This window comes from Sander lucioperca, chromosome 7, assembly GCF_008315115.2.
Source record: "Sander lucioperca isolate FBNREF2018 chromosome 7, SLUC_FBN_1.2, whole genome shotgun sequence".
NCBI lineage: Eukaryota > Metazoa > Chordata > Actinopteri > Perciformes > Percidae > Sander > Sander lucioperca.
Window position 1 is genome coordinate 30,824,902 of NC_050179.1, and position 27,500 is coordinate 30,852,401.

Sequence of the window (27,500 nt, forward strand, 5' to 3'; positions counted from 1 at the left end):
ACAGAGGAACCACTCTGAGTGGGGAACAGGACCACCAGACCAAAGCTCAGAGGTGAGACCACCATCTCTAAAGGGCCGTCCACACCAAGAACCATAACTATAACCATAACTATAAATATATAGTTTCATAAATCGTTCTAACTCCAGTGGATGGTGGAGTCCACACCACAACTATACTGACAACGACAGTGGAGAACGATATTGTTGGGATCACTTTCAGAGCCATTTGATGAACGACAGAAACAGTGACAGCCAATCAGAATCCATCTGAGTTTACAACATGGCACGGCGGAGAGAGGTGGTTAGAGGCGTGACTTCTCCCCTCGGTGGGGCTACGATCCTTTAGCTCTGTGTATTTTTGTGTCTTTAAACATCAGTACTTTAACAGAATGTCTCCACAGAGAGTGAGTCTGTGTTTTAGATGTGATTATCATATTGTCAGTGTTTTTGTTCCGGTGCTCTGCACATGTAGATCTGACCCCGCCCGCCTGCTCTGACCCCCGGCTCTCTGGAGCGCTGTTTCCTGGAGAAGGCAGCGGTGTCAGCGCCCCGGGGGGCCGCGGGTCAGAATGTTTGTGTTCACAAAATGTACCCAAAATCACTAATATGTAGGATATTACTACAGACATTCCTGTAATCGTACGTTGAAACATCTGCTGTGATGTATTATTATCAGCTGGAGCGTGCAGCGCGTGTGACTTCACTGTTTGCAGAACGTTAACTTTCAGCAGAACATCGTTATAGTTCTAGTTATGGTTATAGTTAACGTTCTTGGTGTGGACGGCCTCTTAAGAAACGCTTGAATTTTCAAGCTTTTTGGTCTAAACGTCATACCCAAATTAAAGTTGGTACAGCTCCCATATACGTTGACACTCAGGGATGTGTCTGGTATCACTGGAAAGAAAACACTCTCAAGTTCTTGTTCCAAGTGTCAGAGTGATTCTAGGTCTCACTGACTCAGAGTTACAGAGGCTAGAATGGAGGGTTTCTATTTCCGTCCAAGTCATACATCTGTAAAATGATTAAAATCCACTGCTGTGAACATATATTCCAGCTGACAGACAATCCAGGACATTAGCCACATGTCTCAGCTTACTGCAGAACAAATCCAGAAGCCAAAAGACTCAAAAATTGATTTTATATGAATTTTCTTCTACATATATGTCTGTGCGTTTTTCTGATTTTTATTTGAAAAGTGCAAAGAAAAAAGCCAATAAAGTAAAAAATAAAACACTTCTCAAATACACAAACACACCCACATCAATCACACACATACTGGAAATAACTATATACATAAATATATAGAAATAAGTCATTATGAACTGCACAGGGTGTGAAATGCTTATATGAGGCCCTGTTTTTGCTTTGACACAGCTCCAGCCATTACAGGGTTAAAATTTCACCGGCAAATTTGGTATCGATCGACTTGTCTGCTCATTGGCTACAAATGTAGGCGGGTCTTAGGGCATTTAAATCTAACTGGTCCGAGCAAATGTCGATCATTTCCGCGTTGTCCCCAACGCGTCAGAGGAGACTTCAGCTTTCTTATTGGTGTATCACAGCCAAACCTGCACCGATTGGCTTATACCAGGTATCCATGGAAAGCTTAGAACTCAGGGAATAGAATGACGCCCACATCAAGTTGCTAGGACCCTCAGGAGAGAAGCGAGCAGCGTTAGAAGTGCGGAAATGAAAAACAGTTCAGCGATTTCCCGTTGTGATTCGGCCAGAAACGTCAAGATTGTGAGGCAAACAGCTCGTTTTGGATATAATGGCTTAGATATTCCATTTCCTTGGACTCTTGGGGATTTAAGAAAAAAAACTTTTGGGCAAAAAATCCCCGCAGTGGCCAAAGGGACAGGGAAACAGGTAAGGATGCAAAACACACGGGCTGCGCTGTTTACGCTGTATTGTTTTATTTATTATAACTTTGTAGTAGTTGTGTAACTGCTGTAAATCATCTGATGCTTTGTGTCTGGGCTTAATGGAATCATGAGACGCTAAGCTTTAAATTGGTGTGTCGCATGGCTGTATATTTTTAATATTTAATGCTTTAAAGTTATAAAAACGTTTATAAATGGAGATTACAGCGACGCCACAGCCACACGCTGTGCCGTAGACGGTACAGTGACACTTAAGAAGGTAACTGTCCAGCACTCAGAATACTTGCATCAACACCAACATTATTCACACTGATTAACAAACAAACTGATTTCATCAGGATCCATCAGAGACCAGACTCTCCTGAACCAGAACCCAGCTGTGTGTCCTTCAAGAGTGACCGGTCTAAGGGTTTACCTGTAGACTTCAAAGATGGACGTCACTCTGTTGATCAAAGGTGAGGATTTAAAAGTATAGAAAAACTAAATAATGTGTTTGTGAGATCTCCAGTTTTTAACTTTTAATGACTTATATGGAAGTTATTTGAGCACTAAAGTTCTTTTTTCAAATTAGCCTCACCTCAGCCTGCAAGTTCACAAGACAGACCACAGCATGCATGCACGACAACAAGCTCAGGGCCGTCACACTGAATACCTGGTTAAACCTCATTATCTCTTACCAGTGTATCTCCGTGTGTACTTGGTCCACAGCAATCCCACCAATCAGTCCCAAAACCTCCCAGTTAGAGAGGAAATTATCTAACATATTCTTTATAAATCTTTACAATCCTTCCCTGAAAGAACCAAGCAGACCTGTCTTGTTGCACCGTCCACATCTTCTTCAGAACTTGATATTTTCAGCGTGCAGTTTGCTAGTTTGAAGTTTGTTGTTTCCTGAAGCAAAAGGAGCTTTGCAAAGTGAGGGACATCTGGTGGATTGTCGTGGATCCAGATTATCTTCCAGTCAACTAAGAAGAAGAAGAGGTTGCTAACTGGAAACAAAATGTGTTTCTATCAGGTGGAAGCTGGATGAACCAGAACCCAGCTGTGTGTCCATGAAGAGTGACCGGTCTAAGGATTGGCCTGTAGCCTTCAAAGATGGACGTCACTCTGTTGATCAAAGGTGAGGATTTAAAACTGAGTAAAGAAAAACAAAATGTGTTTGTGTCAGATTCTCAATCGTGAGATCTGTGAGTTTTTAACTTTTAATGACTTATGTTGAAGTTCTTTGAGCACTAATGTTCTTTTTCAGCAGCAGCTGCCCCACACTCACACAGTACAACACATTGATATTGGGAGCTGCCCAGTACAACCAGTCTGACACTGACCAGCTCTACTGGAGGAGCTGGTCACTGTACACTGAGGGAAAGTCAAGTTTTAGTCACTCACATTTCCTTTCAGACTATTACGTAGACGACTGGTGACCTTAAAGCATGCGTCTCTAACCTTAAAGGGCTTTTCACACGGGGAGCAACACTTTGCCTGCGTAGTCGCGTGGATCTGCGGGGTCTACTACACTCCTCATGTGAAGGACAACGTGCCGCGATTAAACGCCAGCCGATCAATGTGTGGTAACCATGGAGATTATGTGAACTACTGTATCACTATAGTACAACTGAATGAGATCAGCTGACTGTGGATTAATTTATCCCTAATCACAGGTCGATTTATAACTAATAGTGGCAATACTAGTCTTTCCTAACCACAGACTGTTATCGTTGATAGATAAAGCTAAAGCAGCGCCCCTTTCATTCCCCAGGGAGAATATATATATATATACCGTATTTCCTCAAATAAAAGCCGGGGCCTTTATTTACCTGAACTGCAGAAGGTACCAGGCTTGTATTTGAAGCAGGCTTTTATTAGAGGCAGGCCTTTATTCTTAATTTCATCTGTTTGATAAGTATAACTATTTTAAATAAACTGTTTTAAATGAAAAACCATAGCGTGGATAGAGATCATTCATTTTTTAAGAAACATTTGCAAAAATATCACCATAAACAACAACAGCCAGAAGGGCAACAAAACAATTTGGGTCAGAATGAATCAAACACCACCATTGTGTCAGTTTGAACCCTGTAAATGTACCGGGTATTTATTTCAAATACAGGTACTACAGTATTGCTGATATATTACAATAAGAGCATACAGTAGTTGCTGGTTTGCAGCACACCAGTATCTGATTAACGTTACAGACGGTAGCTAGCTAGCTTTGTTTCTAGCTCCAGGCTAACTTCTTTCCTCCCACCTCCAGCTAGCTAGCTGTGCTCTGCTTTTGTCGGCTAATCTTGTCAGCTCATCCTTCTGTTTCTTCCAGTATCTGATTCTCCTGGGGTCAATGTCGAAACGTCTCGCAGCTTTTTCACCCGAGTTTTCCTCCGCATACTTTAAAACTCTTTTCGTTTTGTTGTTGAAAAGTCCGTCAATAGCACCAGAGTCCGTCTTTCTCTGCTAGCACTGAATCAGACCCGTGTTACATCCAATGTAGCTACTGCCATCTATTGGCACCTGGACGTTACTGCAAACTACACTTGGCTGAGTAACACATACAGCCGCATTGACTAAAATACCGGTTGGACAATAATCCAGAAAAACAAAGTGTGGAAAAAAGCATGAATATATTGTTGAATCTGTTAAATGAAATTGGTAGAAATGTACATTACAATGAACTTGAATTTTATTTAGACTTAATATTATATGAAAGGCATTTAGGAGATTATCCACACTATTTTTTCCCCAGCCTTAATTTGAGACCGGCCTTTATTTGTCCGTGTTGACCACGCCCCCGGCCACTATCAGAGGCCCGGCTTTTAATTGACTACCGGTTTTTATTTGAGGAAATACGGTATATATATATATATATATATATATATATACATACAAACATACATACATACATACATACATACATACATACAGGGTTGTTTAGACATTTGTGAGGGTGAGTCAAATATTAAATTTGATTGGGTGTTTACCTGGGAGCTAGTCACTTATTAAAAGATAAACCCAGAGAGATACTTGACACTTGGGGCAAGACCTCACCCCCAGTCCAAACTTTTTCAGCTGAGAACCATTAACCCCAATACCCCCATAAAAGCCTGTGGGTATGGGTTGTCCAGGTTTAACCTACCTGATATTGTGACATTTGGTAGGCTTTTGAATTGGCCGTTCCTTAGTGTCCTGACCTAAATAGTCTGCACTTGTGTATTGATATCGCAAGACACATTTTGCCTTGACAAGAAATTTCGTCACGTTTAATCTCACGTGGGGACGAGATCTCATCACACCTCTACCATCCAAGAGTATCCTCAGTCCAGGTCGTCCGTTCTCCTCCCCGACTACAAACAGACAATCTAAGCTCTGCCTCAGCCTCCTGAGTTGTCTAATGGTTTGCCAGAATATTTCTGAGGCCAAGCAAAGGTTCCTCACCGTTGACTCCCCAAACTTCTTCTACCTACGAATGTTTGGCTCCATGACCACAGAAGCTGCCGACCTCCTGGCCTCATGATACCAGTCTGCTGCTTCAGGGGTCCTTTAGGCCAACCTTGTTGTTTACTTCTTAGTTCTTTCTGTTGATTCACAGTGGGGTCAGCAGCACCACCAACACTTTAATGTCAGGGAAAACCATCTGATTCAATTATGTAATCAACACTTTAAGTCACAGGACCTTTACCTTGTGTGTGTCTCTGTGTGGACAGACATGATGTGAGCTAATTCTTCCTGATTCCTCCACAGAGAGGACCAGGAGAGATCAGAGGTTCCCAGTGGTCAGTCTGCCCAGCAGCATCAAACACACCTGGACTCTATATTTATGGTCTGTACATGTACATCAACTACTTTTACATCTATTCTGTTCACAATCATCTCCATGCTGCACTTTTCAGACCAGTGGGTTGTCAGTCTGTCCAACATGGATCTGATGTTTGCTTCCATGATTTCAGTTTGATTGTGACATTCGTATAATCTTCTGTTCCAGCTGCTGGAGGAGAATATCGTCACTTTTGTGAAGAATGAGCTGAAGAAGATCCAGAAGGTTCTGAGTCCAGATTACCCAGAATGCTCAGAGAGTAAGAGGGAGAGTGAGGATGAAGAGCAGAGGAGCAGAGACGCATTTCTGAAGATCACACTGGACTTCCTGAGGAGAATGAAGCAGGATGAGCTGGCTGACTGTCTGCAGAGCAGTAAGAGGAATTCTCTAAAGATTTAACTTGCTGGATTAATGGGACGTTAACTAATGTCTCCAGAGAAGGGCCACAGTATGTTTCTGATTCTTTTAAATCACTTACTGATTTTCTTTGTTGTGTGTTCATTCAGGAAGTCATTCTGGAGTTTGTAAGCGTAAACTTAAATCTAACCAGCAGAAGAAGTTCCAGTGTGTGTTTGAGGGGATTGCTAAAGCAGGAAACCCAACCCTTCTGAATCAGATGTTCACAGAGATCTACATCACAAAGGGAGGGACTGCAGAGGTCAATGATGAACATGAGGTCAGACAGATTGAAACAGCATCCAGGCAACCAGACAGACCAGAAACATCAATCAGACAAGAAGACATCTTTAAAACTCCACCTGGAAGAGATGAACCAATCAGAACAGTGATGACAAAGGGAGTGGCTGGCATCGGGAAAACAGTCTTAACACAGAAGTTCACTCTGGACTGGGCTGAAGACAAAGCCAACCAGGACATCCAGTTCACATTTCTATTCACCTTCAGAGAGCTGAATGTGCTGAAAGAGGAAAAGTACAGCTTGGTGGAACTTGTTGATTACTTCTTTAGTGAAACCAAAGAAGCAGGAATCTGCAGGTTTGAAGAGTTCCCGGTTGTGTTCATCTTTGACAGTCTGGATGAGTGTCGACTTCCTCTGGACTTCCTCAACACTGAGATCCTGACTGATGTTACAGAGTCCACCTCAGTGGGTGTGCTGCTGACAAACCTCATCAGGGGGAATCTGCTTCCCTCGGCTCGCGTCTGGATAACCACACGACCTGCAGCAGCCAATCTGATCCCTCCTGAATGTGTTGACATGGTGACAGAGGTCAGAGGGTTCACTGACGCACAGAAGGAGGAGTACTTCAGGAAGAGATTCAGAGATGTAGAGCAGGCCAGCAAAATCATCTCCCACATCAAGACATCACAAAGCCTCCACGTCATGTGCCACATCCCAGTCTTCTGCTGGATCACTGCTACAGTTCTGGAGGACATGTTGAAGACCAGAGAGGGAGGAGAGTTGCCCAAGACCCTGACTGAGATGTATATCCACTTCCTTGTGGTTCAGTCCAAAGTGAAGAACATCAAGTATGATGGAGGAGCTGAGGCAGATCCACACTGGAGTCCAGACACCAAGAAGATGATTGAGTCTCTGGGAAAACTAGCTTTTGAGCAACTGCAGAAAGGCAACCTGATCTTCTATGAATCAGACATGACAGAGTGTGGCATAAATATCAGAGCAGCCTCAGTGTACTCAGGAGTGTTCACACAGATCTTTAAAGAGGAGAGAGGACTGTACCAGGACAAGGTGTTCTGCTTCGTCCATCTGAGTGTTCAGGAGTTTCTGGCTGCTCTTCATGTCCATCTGACATTCACCAACTCTGGAGTCAACCTGCTGTTAGAAGAACAAACAACATCAACACAGTTCTACCAGAGTGCTGTGGACAAGGCCTTACAGAGTCCAAATGGACACCTGGACTTGTTCCTCCGCTTCCTCCTGGGTCTTTCTCTTCAGACCAATAAGAATCTCCTACGAGGTCTGATGACACAGACAGGAAGTAGCTCAGTGACCAATCAGGAAACAGTTGAGTACATCAAGAAGAAGATCAGTGAGAATCTGTCTGCAGAGATAAGCATCAATCTGTTCCACTGTCTGAATGAACTGAATGATCGTTCTCTAGTGGAGGAGATCCAACAGGCCCTGAGATCAGGACGTCTCTCCACAGATAAACTGTCTCCTGCTCAGTGGTCAGCTCTGGTCTTCATCTTACTGTCATCAGAAGAAGATCTGGACGTGTTTGACCTAAAGAAATACGATGCTTCAGAGAAGGCTCTTCTGAGGCTGCTGCCAGTGGTCCGAGCCTCCAACAAAGCTATGTATAGTGGGATTTATTCATCAATAAATACTCTATCTTTCATTAGGAGAGACAAATAAATAACTTGTTTCCTTCCTGTTGTCCCTCCAGACTGAGTCGCTGTAACCTGTCAGAGAGAAGCTGTGAAGCTCTGTCCTCAGTTCTCAGCTCCCAGTCCACTAGTGTCAGAGAGCTGGACCTGAGTAACAACAGACTGCAGGATTCAGGAGGGAAGCTGATCTCTGTTGGACTGAAGAGTCCACACTGCACACTGCAGACTCTCAGGTCAGATCAAGAACAATAATCTTTGAAAATACAGTATTGAAAAACATTTAATGAATCTTTCCAAAGTGTTGTGGTTTTGGACATTTCTCTAGTGGTTTTGGATATTTCTGTTGCCTGTTTTCTTAATTCTGTCTGTTTCCCATTTTGTATATTCTGTATATTTGTGTTCACTGTGGTGTAGACTTATCCTGTTTTGTGTATTCTGGTTTGTGTATACTTCTGTTCCTTGTTGTTTGTATTATGTTCTATTTCCTGATTTATTTTGCTAGTCTAGTTTTCTCTCCTGTAATGTTTAGTTTTGCTTCCTGTGTTTTTCCCGCCTGTGTCTAATGTGCTCCACCTTTTCCCCAGCCCTGGTGTCACCTATCCTGTGTTTGCTCATTACCTTGTTTATTTAGCCCCTGTTTCTTTTGTCTCTTGTCAGATCATTTGTGTTTCCTGTCTGTCTGTTCGTTCCTTGTCAGCATGTCTAAGCCTGGTGCCTTTGCTTTTGATTCTTCCCTGTGTTGTTTTTGTACGTTTTTCCTGTGAATTTTTTCCCTGAGTTTTTCCAGCCTCCATGCTGCCGTTTTTTGTTCATCAATAAATCCTCAAGCTCAATCCTTCTCCTGCCTGCCTGCCTCTCCCTGCATTTGGTTCCTTTAATCCCTGGAAACCATCACACAAAGTATTTTATTCTGATTTAGAATCACTTCATAAAGAATGAAATATGAACTGTGGCTGAGATCCAGAAATAATTCATATTTTAATATCATGTGACTTTGATTACTGGATGTTTGTTTATTCCTGATTAAACAAAAAGTAGATCCGACCAGACAATCTGATTGGTCAACTTGACATTTAGAACGTACCCAAATCAGCATTACAGCACACACAGAGCCATTTGAGAACACCTGGTGCATCACATAAAATATTACTCCGCCATTTCCATGGCAACATTGTAACTTCCAGGGCTGAATAAAAAAACACAATAATATTTTTCAACAGGAGTTAAATATAAATACTGTTTCCTTCCCTTTATCTCTCCAGACTGAGTGGCTGTCATCTGTCAGAGAGAAGCTGTGAAGCTCTGTCCTCAATTCTCAGCTCCCAGTCCTCTAGTCTGAGAGAGCTGGACCTGAGCAACAACAACCTGCAGGATTCAGGAGGGAAGCTGATCTCTGTTGGACTGAAGAGTCCACACTGCACACTGGAGACTCTCAGGTCAGGATTCATTAACCCATTCAACTAAAGACCACTTAAACTCTGAATAACTTTCATTGATAAAAAGCTAACAAGTAGCTTTAAACTTAAACAGTAGTTTTGACCATCAGAATTACTTTACATGAGGATTTTTAATCATTTGCTTTTATTGTTAAATAATTAAATACCACAGATGATTTTAAAGATGTATTCTAAATCTGGACCAAAATGTACCTGTACCTACAACAAACAATCATAAAACAAACATATGGCTTGTGTTGACAGAGGGTTCCTATGTGTTGTTCTGTGTGTTTGCAGTCTGTCAGGCTGTCTGATCTCAGTGGAAGGCTGTTCTTCTCTGGTCTCAGCTCTGAGCTTCAACCCCTCCCATCTGAGAGAGCTGGATCTGAGCTACAATCACCCGGGAGCCTTGGGAGTGAAGCTACTGTCTGCGGGACTGAAGGATCCTCTCTGGAAACTGGACACTCTCAGGTACAAACACTAATGAACAAAAAGGAGATATTTGTGTAAGAGGTTTTAAAGGCGAACAACTCATAACACATAATTGTGCTGACATGTTAAAGTGTGGTGATATTTCAAGCCTTTTAGTGGTATTAAATAGTGATTTAATTTGAGTGTCCCAATGACCCAAATACTAGCATTTCAAGGTAACCAGCGGTCCGCGGTAACCCCGTTAAAGCTCCTGTTCACACTCTGCCTACATTTTTTTCTATGAGACACTCATCTAATGATAATAATGTGTAAATGCACATATAGTCTGTTGTGCTCTCTGCTATGTTCAGTTATATTTTTCTCATTATTTATGTTATTTCACCCAAAAGCCATCCGCTATTAATCAGAATATTCATTGTTATGACTCAATCTGTAGATCAGAGGTGGGCCGTCAGTGCCAGTAAAGCCTTCTCTGCTGGCCAAGAGATTGTCAGAATCAGAAAATTATGTGTTTTATAATTAAAGGCCTATATATTCATTTCTAATACATTTATCAATTTCATATGTACTCTCCCCTGCCGGAACGGGCTTGTACTTCCTGCCTCCCTCTACTCTACTCTACTCTACTATGCTGCAACTCCTCACTCCCTAACTATAAGCTTTATCAAAGATGATGGTTTTCAGTTTATTCTTAAATGTGGCGACGGTGTCAGCCCCCCGAACCCAAGTTGGGAGCTGGTTCCACAGGAGAGGAGCCTGGTAGCTGAAGGCTCTGGCTCCCATTCTACCTTTAGAGACTCTAGGAACCACAAGTAGCTCTGAGTTCTGGGAGCGTAGTGCTCTAGTGGGACAATAAGGTACTAAGAGCTCTTCTATGTATGATGGTGCTTGACCATTTAGAGCTTTGTAGGTCAAGAGAAGGATTTTAAATTCAATCCTGGATTTTACAGGAAGCCAATGCAGAGAAGCTAATACAGGACTAATACTAACTAACTATTACAGTTAGTTAGTTTTGGGAAATATTTAGTTCTGACTGGCTGCAGTTCTATGCATTCTGTCAGGAAGTGCAGCTCTGTCTCGACTTTTTCTCTCTTGCAGAGCTGGCAGATGCGCTCCTCTTTGGGGAGCCATGATTTGTGGCCAGGTTGTGCTCACTGAGTCTGTACTTGGTAAATGTAGTTCTTAGTTTAGTAACAGTAACTGTGGTCAGGTAGTCTGTCACACTGTCCTCTCTCTTTAGGGACAGGTAGCACTGTACTCTCTCTTTAGGGACAGATAGCACTGTCCTCTCTCTTTAGGGACAGAGAGCACTGTCCTCTCTCTTTAGGGACAGATAGCTCTATACTCTCTCTTTAGGGACAGATAGCTCTATACTCTCTCTTTAGGGACAGATAGCACTGTCCTCTCTCTTTAGGGACAGGTAGCTCTATACTCTCTCTTTAGGGACAGATAGCTCTGTCCTCTCTCTTTAGGGACAGATAGCTCTGTCCTCTCTCTTTAGGGACAGATAGCACTGTCCTCTCTCTTTAGGGACAGATAGCTCTATACTCTCTCTTTAGGGACAGATAGCACTGCCCTCTCTCTTTAGGGACAGATAGCACTGTCCTCTCTCTTTAGGGACAGATAGCTCTATACTCTCTCTTTAGGGACAGATAGCTCTGTCCTCTCTCTTTAGGGACAGATAGCTCTATACTCTCTCTTTAGGGACAGATAGCTCTATACTCTCTCTTTAGGGACAGATAGTTCTGTACTCTCTCTTTAGGGACAGATACCTCTATACTCTCTCTTTAGGGACAGATAGCTCTGCATTTTGCTTTGTGTGTTTGTTTGTGTGTTCCAGTTGGTGATGTAGGTTTGTTTCTGTTGTGTTATAATTTGGTTAACTCTGATTGGTTGGTTCCCAGACTGGTCCTGAGGCAGAACCGGGTCAGGAAGTGAACTGAGCATCAGGACCAGCTGAGTGAGGAGTCTTCTCTTTGCTCAGCTCTTGGTATTGCAGGGCTTTCTGCTGATAAGAGTGGGGGTCACTTTTTAGTGAGGTTTTTTAGATGTAGCCAATATTTGATTGCACGTTTTTGAATTTTGATGAATAATGGGAATTGGCCTAATTCAGCTCTGCAGGCATTGTTGGTGGTTTTTCTGTGCACCTGTAGGATGCTTTTACAGAACTCTAGATGCAGGATTTCAACTGGATTTTTGTCCAAATGGGCCTGATTCTGGTAGGAAATAGGACCCCACACCTCACTACCGTAGAGGAGGATTGGTTCTATTACAGATTCTAATAATTTGAGCCAGATTCTAATTGGGATTTTAATGTAGATTTGACTTTTTAAATATTGACTGAATTAAATATTGTAATTGGTTGACAGCCCAAATATGAATATAAATGAGTAAATTCCAGCCCTACATGTGATGAGGATGAAGCTGTGTGTGTGAGAGTGATGTAATGCCCCCCCACCCCTCCTCATTTCAGGGTGGAGCCTGCTGGAGTCAGATGGTTGACACCAGGTCTGAGGAAGTGTAAGTCAGTTTTTAATTTCATTCCTCAAACTGTGACATCACTCATTCAACCCTCTGATGTCATCATCAAAGTGCTGATTGGTTAATAACTGCAGCTGTGTTGTGTCTCGTTCTCTCCGTCAGATTCCTGTGAACTCACACTGGACACAAACACAGTGAACAGAAACCTCAAACTGTCTGACAACAACAGGAAGGTGACATTAGTGATGGAGGAGGATCAGCCATATCCTGATCATCCAGAGAGGTTTGAATCCAGTCCTCAGCTGCTGTGTAGAGATGGTCTGACTGGTCGCTGTTACTGGGAGGTTGAGAGGAGAGGAGGGGTTCATATATCAGTGAGTTACAGAGGAATCAGGAGGAGAGGAGACAGTGCTGACTGTTGGTTTGGAGGTAATGATCAGTCCTGGAGTCTGATCTGCTCTGATGATGGTTACTCTGTCTGGCACAATAAGAGAAGAACATCCATCTCCTCCTCCTCTGTCTCTGGTAGAGTAGCAGTCTATGTGGACTGTCCTGCTGGCTCTCTGTCCTTCTACTCAGTCTCCTCTGACTCACTGATCCACCTCCACACCTTCAACACCACATTCACTCAGCCTCTCTATCCTGGGTTTGGGTTTGGGTTCTTGTCTCCTGGTTCCTCAGTGTCTCTGAGTCCTCTGTAGGACGGAGAGTCTCCTTCTGTTTCTCACTGCTGATCAGTTGAGTCTGTACAGGATCACACACAGGATCACACTTACATTGTAAATTAAGTGTGACTGTGGTTGTAAAAATTGTATATTTTGATGTTTTGTATTTTACTTGCGTGGAATTGTAATTATTTTCCTGACCTGCTGAGGGACTACGGGAGGAAAATATCACTTGTGCTACAACCCGGTACAATGCATCTCTCCTTGTTTTTATACAAGGTTATGTTAACTTGAGCATTGTCCCTGTTTAAATAAATAACTTCTAAATTCTCCAGAAATCTTTCAGGTTATTGTTATGAACTAATGAATGAACTGAACTTTTACTGCAGTAACATGTCATCAATGGGACAGAACAGCTGTTTGATTGGGTCTGTTGGAGGTTTGATTCACTCCCACATTAATATGTTGGTGGTGAAGGTCTGTCTGTCTGTCTGTCTGTCTGCCTGTCTGTCTGTCTGTCTGTGTGTGTGTGGTTGTCTGTGTGTGTGTTTTTGTGTGTGTGTGTGTGTGTGTGTGTGTGTGTGTGTGTGTGTGTGTGTGTGTGTGTGTGTGTGTGTTAGCATGATTCTTTATATTCTTGTCTTATTTCTGTTTGACTTTGTCTCCCAATGCTGAAAGTGAGTTTTTCTTATTCTCACATGTTGAAAGTAAGAGCCACAAAGTCTGGGACCGTAATGTCTGACTCTGAACAGATAGGGGCTACAAGGTCCCCCTAAACTATCTGTTATTTCTCCGTGGATAGTCCAGACTTCTCACATAGTTGAGATGAACGGGATGTCTAACCTTGGGGTAGAAAGTGGTACAGAGGGGAAGAAGAGAAGTGGCTCCTGAATGTCTGACTGTGTTTGATTGTAAGAAATGTTGAGTCATGTTTAGAAAGGGGGGCATGTCTTTCTATCTCACTGGAGATGCATATATACTGGTGCTTCTTCTTATTCGTTGAAGACATTTTCCCACACTGGGCTGCTGTGCCTTTTGTGAAATCGTGTTACTCCTATATTCTTGCAAGTTTATAATAAAATACAACAACCTAACTTGGTTTAGTCTTCGACTGTCTTTATTTGTTTCATCTTGTACCTTTTTGAAATACATCCCGGCTGCAATAAGAAACCTCCTCCACAATTCTCCGTGGGTGACTGAGGATTCCTGATCCAGAATCAAGCTGATATCCTCCTCTAACCTCAGGCACAACGGCATTTCAGAGAGAAAGAGGGTCAGGAACTGGAGGAGGACTCCTGACTGTTTCAGACCCACCCAAACCAACAAGGAAGCAATTTCAAGCAGCTCGGGTAAGATCAGAATCAACAAGAATTTAACTGGACTCTAAAGTCAATATTTAGAAACAACTTTCTAAACCAATAGAGGAAACATTGTAAAATCATCATCATTATTGATTGAAATCATTGAGACGAATACTGACAGTGGGAATTGAGTATTTTGAAATGTTTTTTAATTTTTTATTTGGTTTTATTTTGAGGTTCTGGTTGAACAAAAATATAATTGAATTGTGATTATTTTTGATAGCTTTTACAAAAGGCCATATTTCCCCTAAAACCATCTCTCCACCACGGGTGTGCCAGTATTATCCATACAAAGACAACGTCTGTGAACTTGTCAGATTTAGTCTGTGAACGTATCAAAGAGACAGTCTGTGAACTGTCCCGGATTTAGCACGGTTTGCCCAAATTGAAACTAAGCTTTGTACGCGACGGCTACATCGTAGTGAAAATTAGTTCTGCTGAAATGTTGTTATGGGTAATGAAAGTTAGGGCTGAAACGATTACTCCAATAATTCAAATAATTCGATTACAAAAAAGCTTCGAGGCAAATTCTCTGCCTCGAATCTTCGTTTAATTCCAATCAGTCGCGTTATGCGGCCCGCTCCGCTCAGAGTCTTTGTTTCACACGGACCGTTATTAACGACGCACACAACATTCAGTGGGCGATGGCGGAGAGCACGGCGCTAGCGGCAGAAATGACCGAAAACGGGATAAATTCTGGACATCAAGTGGATAAATCTAGGATGTAAGAGTTTGGATCTATTGCTCAACAACTGTGAAAACAGACCCAGCTTCCAGGCTGGATAGAAAACCTCCTGAGAAAGCTGAAAGACACCAAAGACCCCGTGATGGCTAACTCCTTAGCTTTTAGCAGCAAAAATCGGTGAGAAGCTACGTTTTATAACAGTTGTGTAACTGCTATAAATCATCTGATGCTTTGTGTGTGGGCTTAATGGAATCATGAGAGACTAAGCTTTCAGTTGCTGTGTCTCATGGCTGTATATTTTGAAGATTTAATGCTTTAAAGTTATAAAAACGTTCATGAGTGGAGGTTACAGCGACGCCACAGCCACAAAGTGTGCCGTCCACGGTACAGTGGTCCTTGAGGCAAAATCATTTTTTATCCGATTAATCGATGAAATAATCGCTAGAATATTCGATTACAAAAATAATGGTTAGCTGCAGCCCTAATGAAAGTACAAAATCACTTGAGCCAGAAGGCCCCGTGGTCGGAGAAATGAAAGGGAAATATGGACCGGACTGCATCAAATGTTTGTTTGTTTGTTGTTTTTTATTTTCCAGATAATGGTTCATTAAGTACAGGAAAATTAAGAATGTTACGACCAGATGTAGAGGAAAATCAAAGATTAAGACAGAGGATTTAAAGCTAATAGACAAAAACAAAGAATGTTTTAAACATATTGATGAAAGAGGTCAGGATTCAGGGAAAGAATGCAAAAACACACATCCACCAATAACGTCCTCATCAGTTCTCCAACCTAACCAAAGCCCATATTCTGAGCTTTCTCTAAAAACCAGGAAGACCAGCTGGGAAAACAGAGGGACGAAGAGGACACAGACTCAACTCTCAGACACGACCGCCAGCATCCATCACACCTGCATCAGGTGGAAAGACCAACGAGGACCAGAGGACACCATGTTGGAAGGGTCTGTGTGTGTGTGTGTGTGTGTGTGAGTGTGTGTGTGTTCTTTGTTCTAAACTGTTCCAATTTTTCATTCTCTAAATATTTGCCTATTTTCTCTAAATATTGATTGTTTATAATATATTAATGAATAAATAAATGTTTCTGAAACATTCATTCATTGATTGAGTATTTTAAAATAATTCATTAAAATAACATGTTTGCATAACATGTAAATGATTAGAATAAAGGAATATAGTATTACAAAGACCAAACATTTTAAATGACATTTAATGTTTGGTCTTTGTAATACTATATTCCTTTATTCTAATCATTTACATTTTATGCAAACATGTTATTTTAATGAATTATTTTAAAATACTCAATGGATGAATTTTTATTTATTTATATATTATAAACAATCAACAATCAATTTTGTAAATGAAAAGTTCACACACACACACACACACACACACACACACACACGACAACACACACGTTAACCTGCGTGTTGTCTTCCCGTCTAGTCCAGCTTCCTAAGGCGATGGTCCTCAGTCGACCAATCAGCACGTACCTGAGACGGGATGTCTGATGGGTGATCCAGGCGGCGGTGTCTCCCAGCAGGAAGCCGGCCAGGTACGCCGCCGCCACCATGAAGCTGGTGAATTCGAGAACAATATACACGATCTGACCATAATTACACTGGTGCTTTCCATTAACTGCTGTTGCTTTAGCCTTTTATTTCAGTAGCGGCCCGGCAGTGGGAAGCCATCGTGAGAACAAATAAAAACATAGATCAAACCGATGTGGCGTTGGCAACACACGGATCAACAAGCCGACAAATAGACTTTACGTAATTCCCTCTGCTGGAAATCTATATCTTTCATAAAGATAGCCATCAGGGAATGTTAACCCTTAAAGGGGCAAGCAGAAATACATTTGATGGAAAAATGATTCATTGCTAATTTTTAATGACATTTTAATTTCATACAATTTTACTAAATGACCCAAATATCCCCACTCGCTCTCTCAGGTCAGAGGATCAGCTGCTCCTGAGTTCCTGCCTAAAACTAAGCGGAAACTCAGAGGAGACCGTGCCTTTGCTGTGTCAGCTCCTAAATTAGGAAATGATCTGCCACTGCACGTTAAACATTCCTCTTTGTGTTTTTAAATCCCGTCTTAAAACCCATCTCTTCTCTGTGGCCTTTGACACCTAGTAAGATGTTGACTTAATTCACTTCTTTTAATTATTTACATTGATTGCTTTTCATTGCGCAGCTATTATTTTTATTCATGTCAAAATGTTGTGTTTTTTATTTATGATGTCTTATTTATTCTTCTGTACAGCACTTTGGTCAACTTTGGTTGTTTTAAAGTGCTTAACAAATAAAGTTGGATTGGAGAAGTTCATGTTTATTTTTTTTTAATATTTTATTTTCTAAGTTACACTCTTATCCCACTTAGGGTTACATTTTGCATTGTATTCTTTTTATCATAGTTCATATGCAAACTTTTAAAACATTTCATAAATAATTAATTACCTACATTATCTCGTGTTATCCACACACACATTAGAAAAAAATTGGAAAAAACAGAACTTCATCTCCCAAGATGCATTGCCAATGTTTTTAATTAAACATCATTTACAAAGACATGGTAAAACACTAAAAGCTAATATTCTGTCACTAGCAACCTACATCTGTTCTCTGTCAAATACAGTTGTTGTGGGGAGCGAGGAATAGTGGACCCAAACGCAGGGAAAGGCACGCAGGCAGGCAGAGGGTAGAACACGAGGATTTATTCTAACAAAAAACAGCAGTACAAAGACTGGAAAACCACAGGAAAAACTCACTGGGAAAACTACAAAAAAACACACAAGGCTGAAACAAACTGTCAGGATACAAACTAGTGATGTTACCCGTGAACCTCCTGCTTCGAGGCATGTATCGAAGAAATGAACCAATTTGGAATGAAGCTTTGTATCGGAGCTTGATTGGTTTTGTGATAATCACGTGACCAGTGATGATCACGTGACCAGTGATGATCACGTGACCAGTGATGATCACGTGACCAGTGATGATCACGTGACCAGTGACGTCCGAAGCTTCATTTCACACCCCCCCACGTGACTGCTTCGAAGTTGAATTCAAAGCGGTTCACTGGGTGCGTCTTTGTGGGTTGTTGCAGTAGAAGAGTCAACAGTCAGGAAAGTTAGTTAATAGAGATTATTATAGCGATTATTATAGCCAGTAGAGAGTTTATAGAATAGAGTTTATTGCAAGTAAGTTTATAGCGAGTAGAAAGTTTATAAAAGAGAGTTTATAGTGTGGTGTCTTAAATAGTAATGCTGTGATGCTGTATGAAGAGGAATCCGCCGACACTGATCTTGATTATAAAAAGGTTTATTACAAGCAAAGATTCAGCATCAATTTAACAGACCCATGGATATCTGGAGAGACGACCAGCCCAATCTTCAAATTCTGTCGCTCTGCCTTTCCTTTGTGTGAGCAACGTATATATCCTATGCATTGTATCAACATAGGGCGTGATATGTGTGAGTACATGGTTCGAAACTTAGCCAATCAATGCCTGTTATCTGGCACAACTCCAAAAAAGGTCTTTTCTGTCTTGGGGGGACCCCTACTCATGTTAACACTTTCCAGATGTTCTCAGTGCATGTAGTGTAGAGTTCATGCATCCTCCTTATACCAAAAACTTAGATCACAATGGTAAATAGTCAGATACCACAGATTTCCCCCCTACGAGACTTAATAAAGTCTCGGAAAATAAAGAAGAATAGGATTACAACAGAATAACACTTCTCATTATAACATGTTCCTTATAATATAACTTTCGGAGTGTAAACAAATTTATAGAATGTAACAAAATTTAATCGTTGGAGTGTGAGAGCGAAAAACCCATCTGGCAGCTGTCTTTCAAATAACCATCAATCAATCAAGATAGGAAAATTCTCTCACGGTCCCTCTGCCTAGGCGACCACCTTAGTACTCCAGATCAATTAGAGAATTATGGTTTAAGCAAATACATGTGAAAACCTCAGAAAATGAAATAAAATCAAAACAATGTCCAAATTCAGGCAGGTCGACCCTTCGGATCTGAAAAAAGGACTTCTATTTCCTAGACCACATTTCCCTAAGCGTCAACAAAAAAAAGAAAAACATCTGAGGTCTCCATATATTCACTTCATGACAAAAAACATCATTCTTTCATTCTTCAATTAATGCAAGAATATTATACATGGTATGTATTACTCTGCAAACATATATATATCAGACAAACACAGGAATGTAGTCCACTACATTGCAGCTTCTCAGCAATGTTGATGTGGTGAAATCTGAACAGATCCACACCGTCCTGGTTCAGAAGTCTCCTAGTTCCTTCATATTGTCCATATTTGTATCTGAATCTCCCTCTGCACATTACCCCATATGCTCTGGAAGAAAAGAAAACACTGACCAGTATCGTTTGCAAAACAACACATGAAAATTAAAAACATCAAATAAGAATAAAAAATAATAATATCAAAAATAATATATGATAATATGAATCACATTCCAATTCCATTTCCCCCCTTTGATTAATAACAAAATCCTAGAAAAATTAAACCAAACCCTCATTTTAAACAAAATGTCTAATTCCCTCTTCGCCGACCATTGATAGTCAGCAACAAAAGTCATGTCATTTCTAAAAAAATAATTCTTATCCTGATGCATCAATCACACCTTCAACAAATTACATCAAACAAATCATAAACATCCCTTTTTAACACGTCTTGGTGTAGCCAATTGGGGATTAGAGAAGACCAAATTTATTTTAAGAGCCAATCATTTTATAGCATGTAATTACTTGCTTTCTACAAAGTACCACACAAAAGTCTCTCTCCACTGTTTGGTTACCAGATAGTGGGTGTAATAAATCTCCTCATGTCCAACTCTGTCAACCTCATCTATGTGACATTCCTGTTTAAATTAGACACATGACAAACCAAGTCTGCTTGCTAATGTAATATGCAGAACAATCGTTCCTCTCCAGTAAATTGTAATCACTATCAAAATTCAATAAACTACAGAGCTTCACTCTGGAGTTTTTGTAAGTTATTATTATTTGGTTTTTACCCTTTAACTCTACAGCCTTAAGTAACACCACTGCAACTCATGCAGAATAGTGAAATTCAAATCAGATTTCTAAACCTCTGTATCAATAACAAAAGATGCTGATCCATCATTGGGCTATAATAACTGATTTCCATTTGCAAATCTTAGAGAGAAGTCATGAACAAATGACTGGTACACTATAAACAACAAATTAACCAATGCAAACAAACTTTTAATTTGAGTAGACTATATCTGTGATTGGGAGTTGTCTTATCTTTTCTCACATTATCACTGCTAATGTTTTTATGCATTCTCTATGCATCCCTATTTTACTTATAGTTACACAATTGTTCTAAGCTTACTTTTAACCAAATTCTGAGAACAGCACTCTCAATCTGCTGTTTATAACAACTTTACATCAATCCAATTCAAATTCATACATGAGATTACTTCCCAATAAATTATCTGGGCAACATTCAAATAATAGAAACATCTTCAAAAGTTGTAAACTAAATGTCATTAGAGCACAAAAACAAAACAGTGAAATGTTCTTTTAACATTTCCTGACACACCAACCGAAGTAGCATATTTGTCACTAGTCTTGTTAGAAGCTGTCACAGGAAAGTCATTACAAATTTAACAGAATAGATTTCACCAGTACTGACGAAATGTAAGGTTTTCATACCAATTTGCTTAATTTAGATGTCTTAACCCTTCACATAGGTGTATTCACATAGGAGTAACTCTATTTTAAAAGCAAAAATAATTACTTCTTTAGAGTAATTGTATTTTCAAATTGTGTGTTTGTCGGTGCATTACCTCCTTTTTATGTGTTGGTGCGTCAATGCGTCGATGCGTCGATGCGTCAGAGCAAATCCGATCTCTCTCACTCCTCCCTCCTTCTCTGGTCAGTCTGCTGATGTCAACGCTCATCTGTGCAGATCTGTACCAACTTGTGACTGTCCTTGTCCTCAATTGTTGGATCTCTTTCTGGTCCTGATGACACCAGCTGACACCCCCCTTTCAGATCTTCTGGGCATCTCTAGAATCTTGGTTCCAGACTCCTATAAGGGTTCACCGGTCCTCCTCTGTAATTTCCTCTGGAGTTTCTTCCTGGTCTATTACACTCACGGGCAAAGTGTCCATCCTGTCCACAACTGTAACACACTTCTGAGGATTGTTGAGAGTATGGGTTATATCTTCCTCCTCTTCCTCTTCCTACACCCCCTCGTCCTCTTGCTCTTCCTCTCCAGTTCTGTGTCTGTCCAGAAACTGGCTGTGCATATGAAACCACTGGAACCATGAATGGTGGTTGAGGCATCCGGGGTTGGACTTGGCTTGACTGAAATTGTGACGGTGATTGTTGATTCTGTGGGCACTGGTTTTGCAAAACCACGGCCTGCTTCTTCTCCTTCCTCTTATTGTCCACCAGTTGTATTTGATTGAGTTTTCTAAGAGTCTCTCGGTCCTGTTCTTTCTGCTCATGTTCCTTTTTCCTATATAACTCCACCTGATGGGCTATTTGATCTGTATACACACTTGTTGTCATACTTCCAAGTCCCACTACTTCCGCCAATTTGCTTCTTACCGGAACAGGCAATCCCTTCTGTATTTTGGTTTGCAAAACTGACTTTTCCAGTTGACTCACCTCTGGATCATTTCCTGTAATATTTCTCCACACTTGGTGGGCTCTTGAGACATACGCTCTTGGATTTTCTTCTTGTCCCAATGGCTCAATCAAGATATTGTCTGGATTCACATTTGTTGGATACTCATCTCTCAGCGCTCTCCACAGACGTCTTCTACTTGCGGCAAACAACTCAGGATCATATACAGAAGTCCCCACATATCGATTGAGTCCTGCTCTCCGGAAGATTTCTCCCATAGCTGGAATCCCAACAAGATTAGCCAAAAGTCTCTTGATATCTCCTATGGCAAACTGTGTTCCTGTCGACATTTCTTCCAACTTTGCAATCCAAGGATGTGCTCCCTCTTGAAGAGTAGGCAACTTATCAAGAATGTCTGACATATCAGTGTTCTGCAAGGGCTTGTACTCCAAATTCTGTCCTCGAATGAACACCGGCAGCATCTTCTCGCTTACTTTTCCCTTTCTTGAGCGCAATGTATATTTCTTCTCCACTTTTCGGGATCCTTTCTTCCGCAATTCTTCCCTCCTTGTCTTCAGCTTCTCAAGTTGCTTTTCCAGTTCTTTTATGTCTTCTAGTTTAGTAGATCTCTCCAAGTATAGCTCACATCGATCCATATCTCTTTCAACTTCTTCTAACTCAGCTGTAGTAGAACATGATCCCGTAGCTCCTCTGATCTCCTCTTCTCCATCACTCTCGTCTCCATTTTCACTTTCGTCAGAGGTCTGATCTCTTATAGCTTGTTGTTTCTTCCATTTTTCTTCTCCTCTCCTTTCCGCTCTAGCCAGCACCCTTCTGATTGCAGGGACATATCCTCCCATGATCTCCTCTTCTTCACTCTGATCACCATCGTCATCATCCTTTGTCTGGCTAAACCTCACTCTGCCCTTGGTTTCCAGATGTTTCAATTTCTTCTTACTTTTGGAGTTTGGAGTCATTTTTATAGTCGTTTCTGCTTGTCCTATCTCTATTATTAGGTCATCTTCATCTCTGATGCAGTAGTCACCCTTCTGACTGATCACTGGAAGCTGGGGATAGATGTCCTTAAACTCCGCTTCCTCCTCATAAGGTGGAGGTCTTTTCACTGATTCCGTATGCGAGAAAGGTGTATTAACTTCTGCCATTAATTTTTCTGTTATTTTCTCCTTTTTTGCCATTTCCTCTACACTTTTGTTTCTTTTATCTTTTGTAGCCTTTATCAGTTTCTGTCCCTCATTCTCAAACAACTTAAGCGTACCCAACTCTTTTTGTCTCCTTATTCTACGTTTTTCGCCTTTTTTCCCCTTCTTTTGATCTGCCTTGTACGTAGACACAAGCACTTGGGTTATTTTAATAACATCTGGGTTAAGAGTCCCCTCTACTGGCCATGGCTGTTCAATATCCGGCCAGCGTTTGTGCCATTTTCCTGACAACTTAGCGATATCATTAACTAAAGGATTGTTCTTTTGTACTACATCAACCGGAGTGATTATTTTCTGATTGTTAATGCCCTTTTTCCTGTCTTTTTTCCACATCGTAGCAACTCTTCTGTATTCCTTTATTGTAAATTATTAGTGGTATATAAAAACTACCAATTGTTAAACTAAGAATACTTTAGACTACAGAGCTTATCTTTACCCTCCTGTAGATTATAACCCCAATGCTACAGTTGTCTCTGTAACAACAATATTAGTATGAACTCCAGTATCCTAATTCAAAAGTACATTTATCTCTTTCTTTGTCTTTCTGTCACTTTCACAACACTCTCTTTCTGTCTTTCACCACCTTAGTACCTTATTGTACCCTTAACTTTCTCTTAAAGTCATGCCTTTTTTCCATTATCCCATAAAACTTTCTTTTCCCTTTCTACAGCATACACTTAACATCTTCTCTCAGCTTTCCTGACCATCTTTTGTAACAATAGTTACCCATTATTAACTCTAACTGTTTGATTAGGATTGAATTGACTCACTGTTTCTTCACAGGAATCAGATTCATTCATTCTGTTTTCCACCTTCACAAATGTCACTCATTTCCTTGGTGCAATGACATAACCACACGTAACAGTAGGGAACTTTAGCAAAATCAAAAACAAAAATCAAATTTTGAATTGTTTTATTCAAAGTAAAATCATTTTAGATGCCTCGCCACTCAAAACAAGTGGTCCAACATTTTAAAATGGCAGAGGTGACAATCCTGAAGCCCATCAATCAGTCCTCTCATCTCTTACTTTCAATAGAGGTATAGAGGCTGGACTTTTCTTAATCCAGGGTGATCAATCACTGATATGAGTTCCAGCAAATCACCTATGCCAGCTATTAATCTCTCTTTCTTCCTTTTTCTTTCAGGCCTGAGCCTTATTATCCTACTTTTTTCCTCAAATCTTTCTCCCAATTTTTCTTTTCATGCTTCAGAAGCAAGCATAGTTAAGGCTTCCTAATTAGAAGGACATTTCAAATTCTAATGCCATTTCTCAAGGTGTTTATGACATTTTCTCTCTCTTTTTTTTTATCCATCAACATAACTCTCATTTATAAATTTAATGGATCTTAATCGCATAGTTTCATAGTCAAGCAACAGCCACTTTAATGTTTTACTAAGCTACACTCAACTCCCCTTCTTCTTCAGCCGCTCCGTCTCTGCCCTTTAGTGCAGGTAAGGAGTGGCCTAAACTTTCTGTGAAAACTTGAATTCCTAGCATTCTTGGGCATGCGCAGATCAGTCAACAGTGTGATTTCACAGTGAGAGGAACTCCACTGGAGTTAAGGAACCTAGGCTCACACTCAACCAAAAGAATAACTAAAAATCACTCAGCTTACTTTAACATAGAATTTCTTAATCTTACTAATTTCAAAGCAGCAGATAATGCAAATAGCAATATGCTATCATAAAGCAGTTTAAACGATCTCAAAGAAATCAGAAAAAACTTAATGATTCCTACAAATTCTCTCAACAGACAGACCTATTGTCTCTCCATTTTTCCCTTCAACAGACCACATTAAAACAACAATGACACAGGACAAAACAAACCAACATAAAACATAAAACACAAATACTAATTTGAAGATTCTTATTTATACTATAGATTAGCCTAATCTATTTTCACGTCCTCCAAAGGGGCTCATAAGTTTTAGCAATTTCTGAAAACGTTCTCCTTTGAAGAAGACAAAAGTCCTCCCAAAGAAGGCTCATACATCTTAACACTTTTGAAAACGTTCTCTTCAAAAAGAGACTCATAATTTTAGCCATATTGAACAGAATATTTCATATATATCTAATATAGGATATCCTTATGACGCATGCACAGCCTATCACACACAGCAGAAACACCCTTGTTCACACACACACCACTGTTCACACACACTCTCTCTCATACACACAAAAGTCGACATCATTCATGCATGTAATTCCTAAAAAGAGCTTGCTTTCCGCCGTTTTATTTTTTTTTTTTGTTATTTTGCTACCTTAGGTATAGACGTCCAATAGCAAGTCTACCTCGAACATTATTCGTCAACAATGCATCGAGTGGTAAACTAACCATTGAACTGTTAGTCTACACCTCAGTTCTCAGAACTGGCTCAAACTTTTCATCTAATAAAAGTTCAAGACTACGGCCCATCCTGTGATTGCCTTTTTTCAAAGGGCTTTTTATGTCAGATTAACGGCGTTATCCTTTATTCTTCTTGTTTCTGTTGGTTTCTCTTTATTGTTCCTATTCTTTTCTCTTTATTGTTCCTGTTATTTTCTGTATTCTTTTATTTTCTCTTATTTCCTTTTTCTTCTCCTTATCACTTCTTGTTTTTATTTTCTCTTGTTACCTTTTTCTTTCTGTTGTTTAAGCCAAATTGCCCTGGCCAGGGTTAAACTGTTTTTTTTTTTCTTTAATCCAATTCGCCTATTCCTTAAAATCTTTTCACATTATCTATGTGAATATTCCTTAATTCCTTACTTTTTCTCCCTTTTCTCTATTTCTTCACTTAAATTTCCTTTTCCTCTGTTTCTCTGACTTCCTTAAGCCTTTGCTTCATTTGTCTCATATTCCTTTTTCTCTATTTCTCTAGCTTCCTTAAAGCATTTGCTTTGTTTTCTTCTTATTTCTCATATGTTAACTCACACTTCCCCTGTCTGCGCTAATTTTAACACAAATAATTTAAAACGGAACCCCATCACACAGCAATCACTACACAAAATACACAGATTCGACACGGTGCAATCCCTCAACGCACACACAGAGCCACACATGAACTGACCAGCGCCCAAATAGTGAGAAAGCTCACCTCATAGTCGACCAATGAAGCGGGAGTCAGTCCCTGGGTGCCCATGATGAAACGATGACCTGGGAGATGCAACCGATCCCATCCTCGTCGCCAAAATTGTGGTGTCTTAAATAGTAATGCTGTGATGCTGTATGAAGAGGAATCCGCCGACACTGATCTTGATTATAAAAAGGTTTATTACAAGCAAAGATTCAGCATCAATTTAACAGACCCATGGATATCTGGAGAGACGACCAGCCCAATCTTCAAATTCTGTCGCTCTGCCTTTCCTTTGTGTGAGCAACGTATATATCCTATGCATTGTATCAACATAGGGCGTGATATGTGTGAGTACATGGTTCGACACAGAACTTAGCCAATCAATGCCTGTTATCTGGCACAACTCCAAAAAAGGTCTTTTCTGTCTTGGGGGGACCCCTACTCATGTTAACACTTTCCAGATGTTCTCAGTGCATGTAGTGTAGAGTTCATGCATCCTCCTTATACCAAAAACTTAGATCACAATGGTAAATAGTCAGATACCACAATAGCGAGTAGAAAGTTGCTCTAGTCTAGGCTACGTACTCAATATAATCACAGAAATGTGTGTGCAATGTGTTCTTCATTCATTTCCCTCCCAAATTGATGTATTTGTTTACAAACACAACCAAAATCCTAACTTTATGGGGTTTTGTGGAGAAGGCAATTACATTTTTACTTATGCAAAGTCCCAAATAGGCTTAGTTATTTATGTCATTATTTATTTATCCATGAATTCATACTAAAAATGTATTCATCTTCGACTCAAAGACATTCATGGATAATATCTGTGAAACAGTTTGTGACACAATGCTATCCTTAACTTCCACCACTAGATGTCCTCATAGAGTTCTGAAGCTTCGAGTATTGAACCTTTTTTCGATACAATTGGATTGAAAGCTTCACTGGTTCAGAAAGCTTCAGTTCGCCATCACTAATACAAACTAACGGAGCGGGGAACACAAACTTACGCAGGCAGGGCAACGGACACAAACAGACACAAACTGACAGGACGAGGACACAAACAATCTGGCACCAGACAACGGAAACACAGGGGCTAAATAAACTAGGTAACGAGAAGACACAAGACAGGTGACACCAGGGCTGGGGAACAGGTGGAGCACATCAGACAATCACACAGGCGGGAAAACACAAAGTAAAGCTGGACAAGACAAGACAGGAAACAGACTATCAAAATAAAACAGGAAACAGAACTAACAGGGAAACGCACAACCGGGAACAGAAAAATACACAACAACATATATCCAGACAACACTACACAACACAGGATACATCAACACAACCGGGATATACAAAACCAGAGAATATACAAAACAGGGGCATGAATATACAGAATAACATTGTGACGGGGAGCATGGCTGCCGTCACGCTAGCAATGGGCTACCTATTTTCTCTCAGAGACAGAATGTAAATGTTGCCTGTATAGGTTTATTTAGCGTGTTCATATGTTCTGTT

General features: G+C 40.5%; 2 protein-coding genes across 2 annotated transcripts in view; both read left to right on the forward strand.

The window, feature by feature from the left end:
• The window catches only part of LOC116035429 (NLR family CARD domain-containing protein 3-like), a 12,624-nt gene extending 98 nt beyond the window's left edge, over positions 1 to 12,526 (forward strand). The window contains exons 1-9 of the mRNA XM_036002853.1: positions 1 to 52; positions 2,222 to 2,338; positions 2,899 to 3,003; positions 5,616 to 5,694; positions 5,857 to 6,061; positions 6,195 to 7,962; positions 9,255 to 9,428; positions 9,726 to 9,899; positions 12,504 to 12,526. The exon at positions 1 to 52 is cut by the window's left edge and continues 98 nt beyond it. Coding sequence (XP_035858746.1) covers positions 1 to 52; positions 2,222 to 2,338; positions 2,899 to 3,003; positions 5,616 to 5,694; positions 5,857 to 6,061; positions 6,195 to 7,962; positions 9,255 to 9,428; positions 9,726 to 9,899; positions 12,504 to 12,513 — 2,684 coding nt within the window. The 3' untranslated portion in view covers positions 12,514 to 12,526. The remainder of the gene's footprint in view (positions 53 to 2,221; positions 2,339 to 2,898; positions 3,004 to 5,615; positions 5,695 to 5,856; positions 6,062 to 6,194; positions 7,963 to 9,254; positions 9,429 to 9,725; positions 9,900 to 12,503) is intronic.
• A 49-nt stretch (positions 12,527 to 12,575) lies between these two features.
• LOC118495401 (stonustoxin subunit alpha-like) lies at positions 12,576 to 13,057 on the forward strand. Its single transcript, XM_036002861.1, has one exon. It carries the CDS (start codon positions 12,587 to 12,589, stop codon positions 13,040 to 13,042), a length of 456 nt encoding a protein of 151 aa, XP_035858754.1. The 5' UTR covers positions 12,576 to 12,586; the 3' UTR covers positions 13,043 to 13,057.
• Positions 13,058 to 27,500: the final 14,443 nt, after the last annotated feature.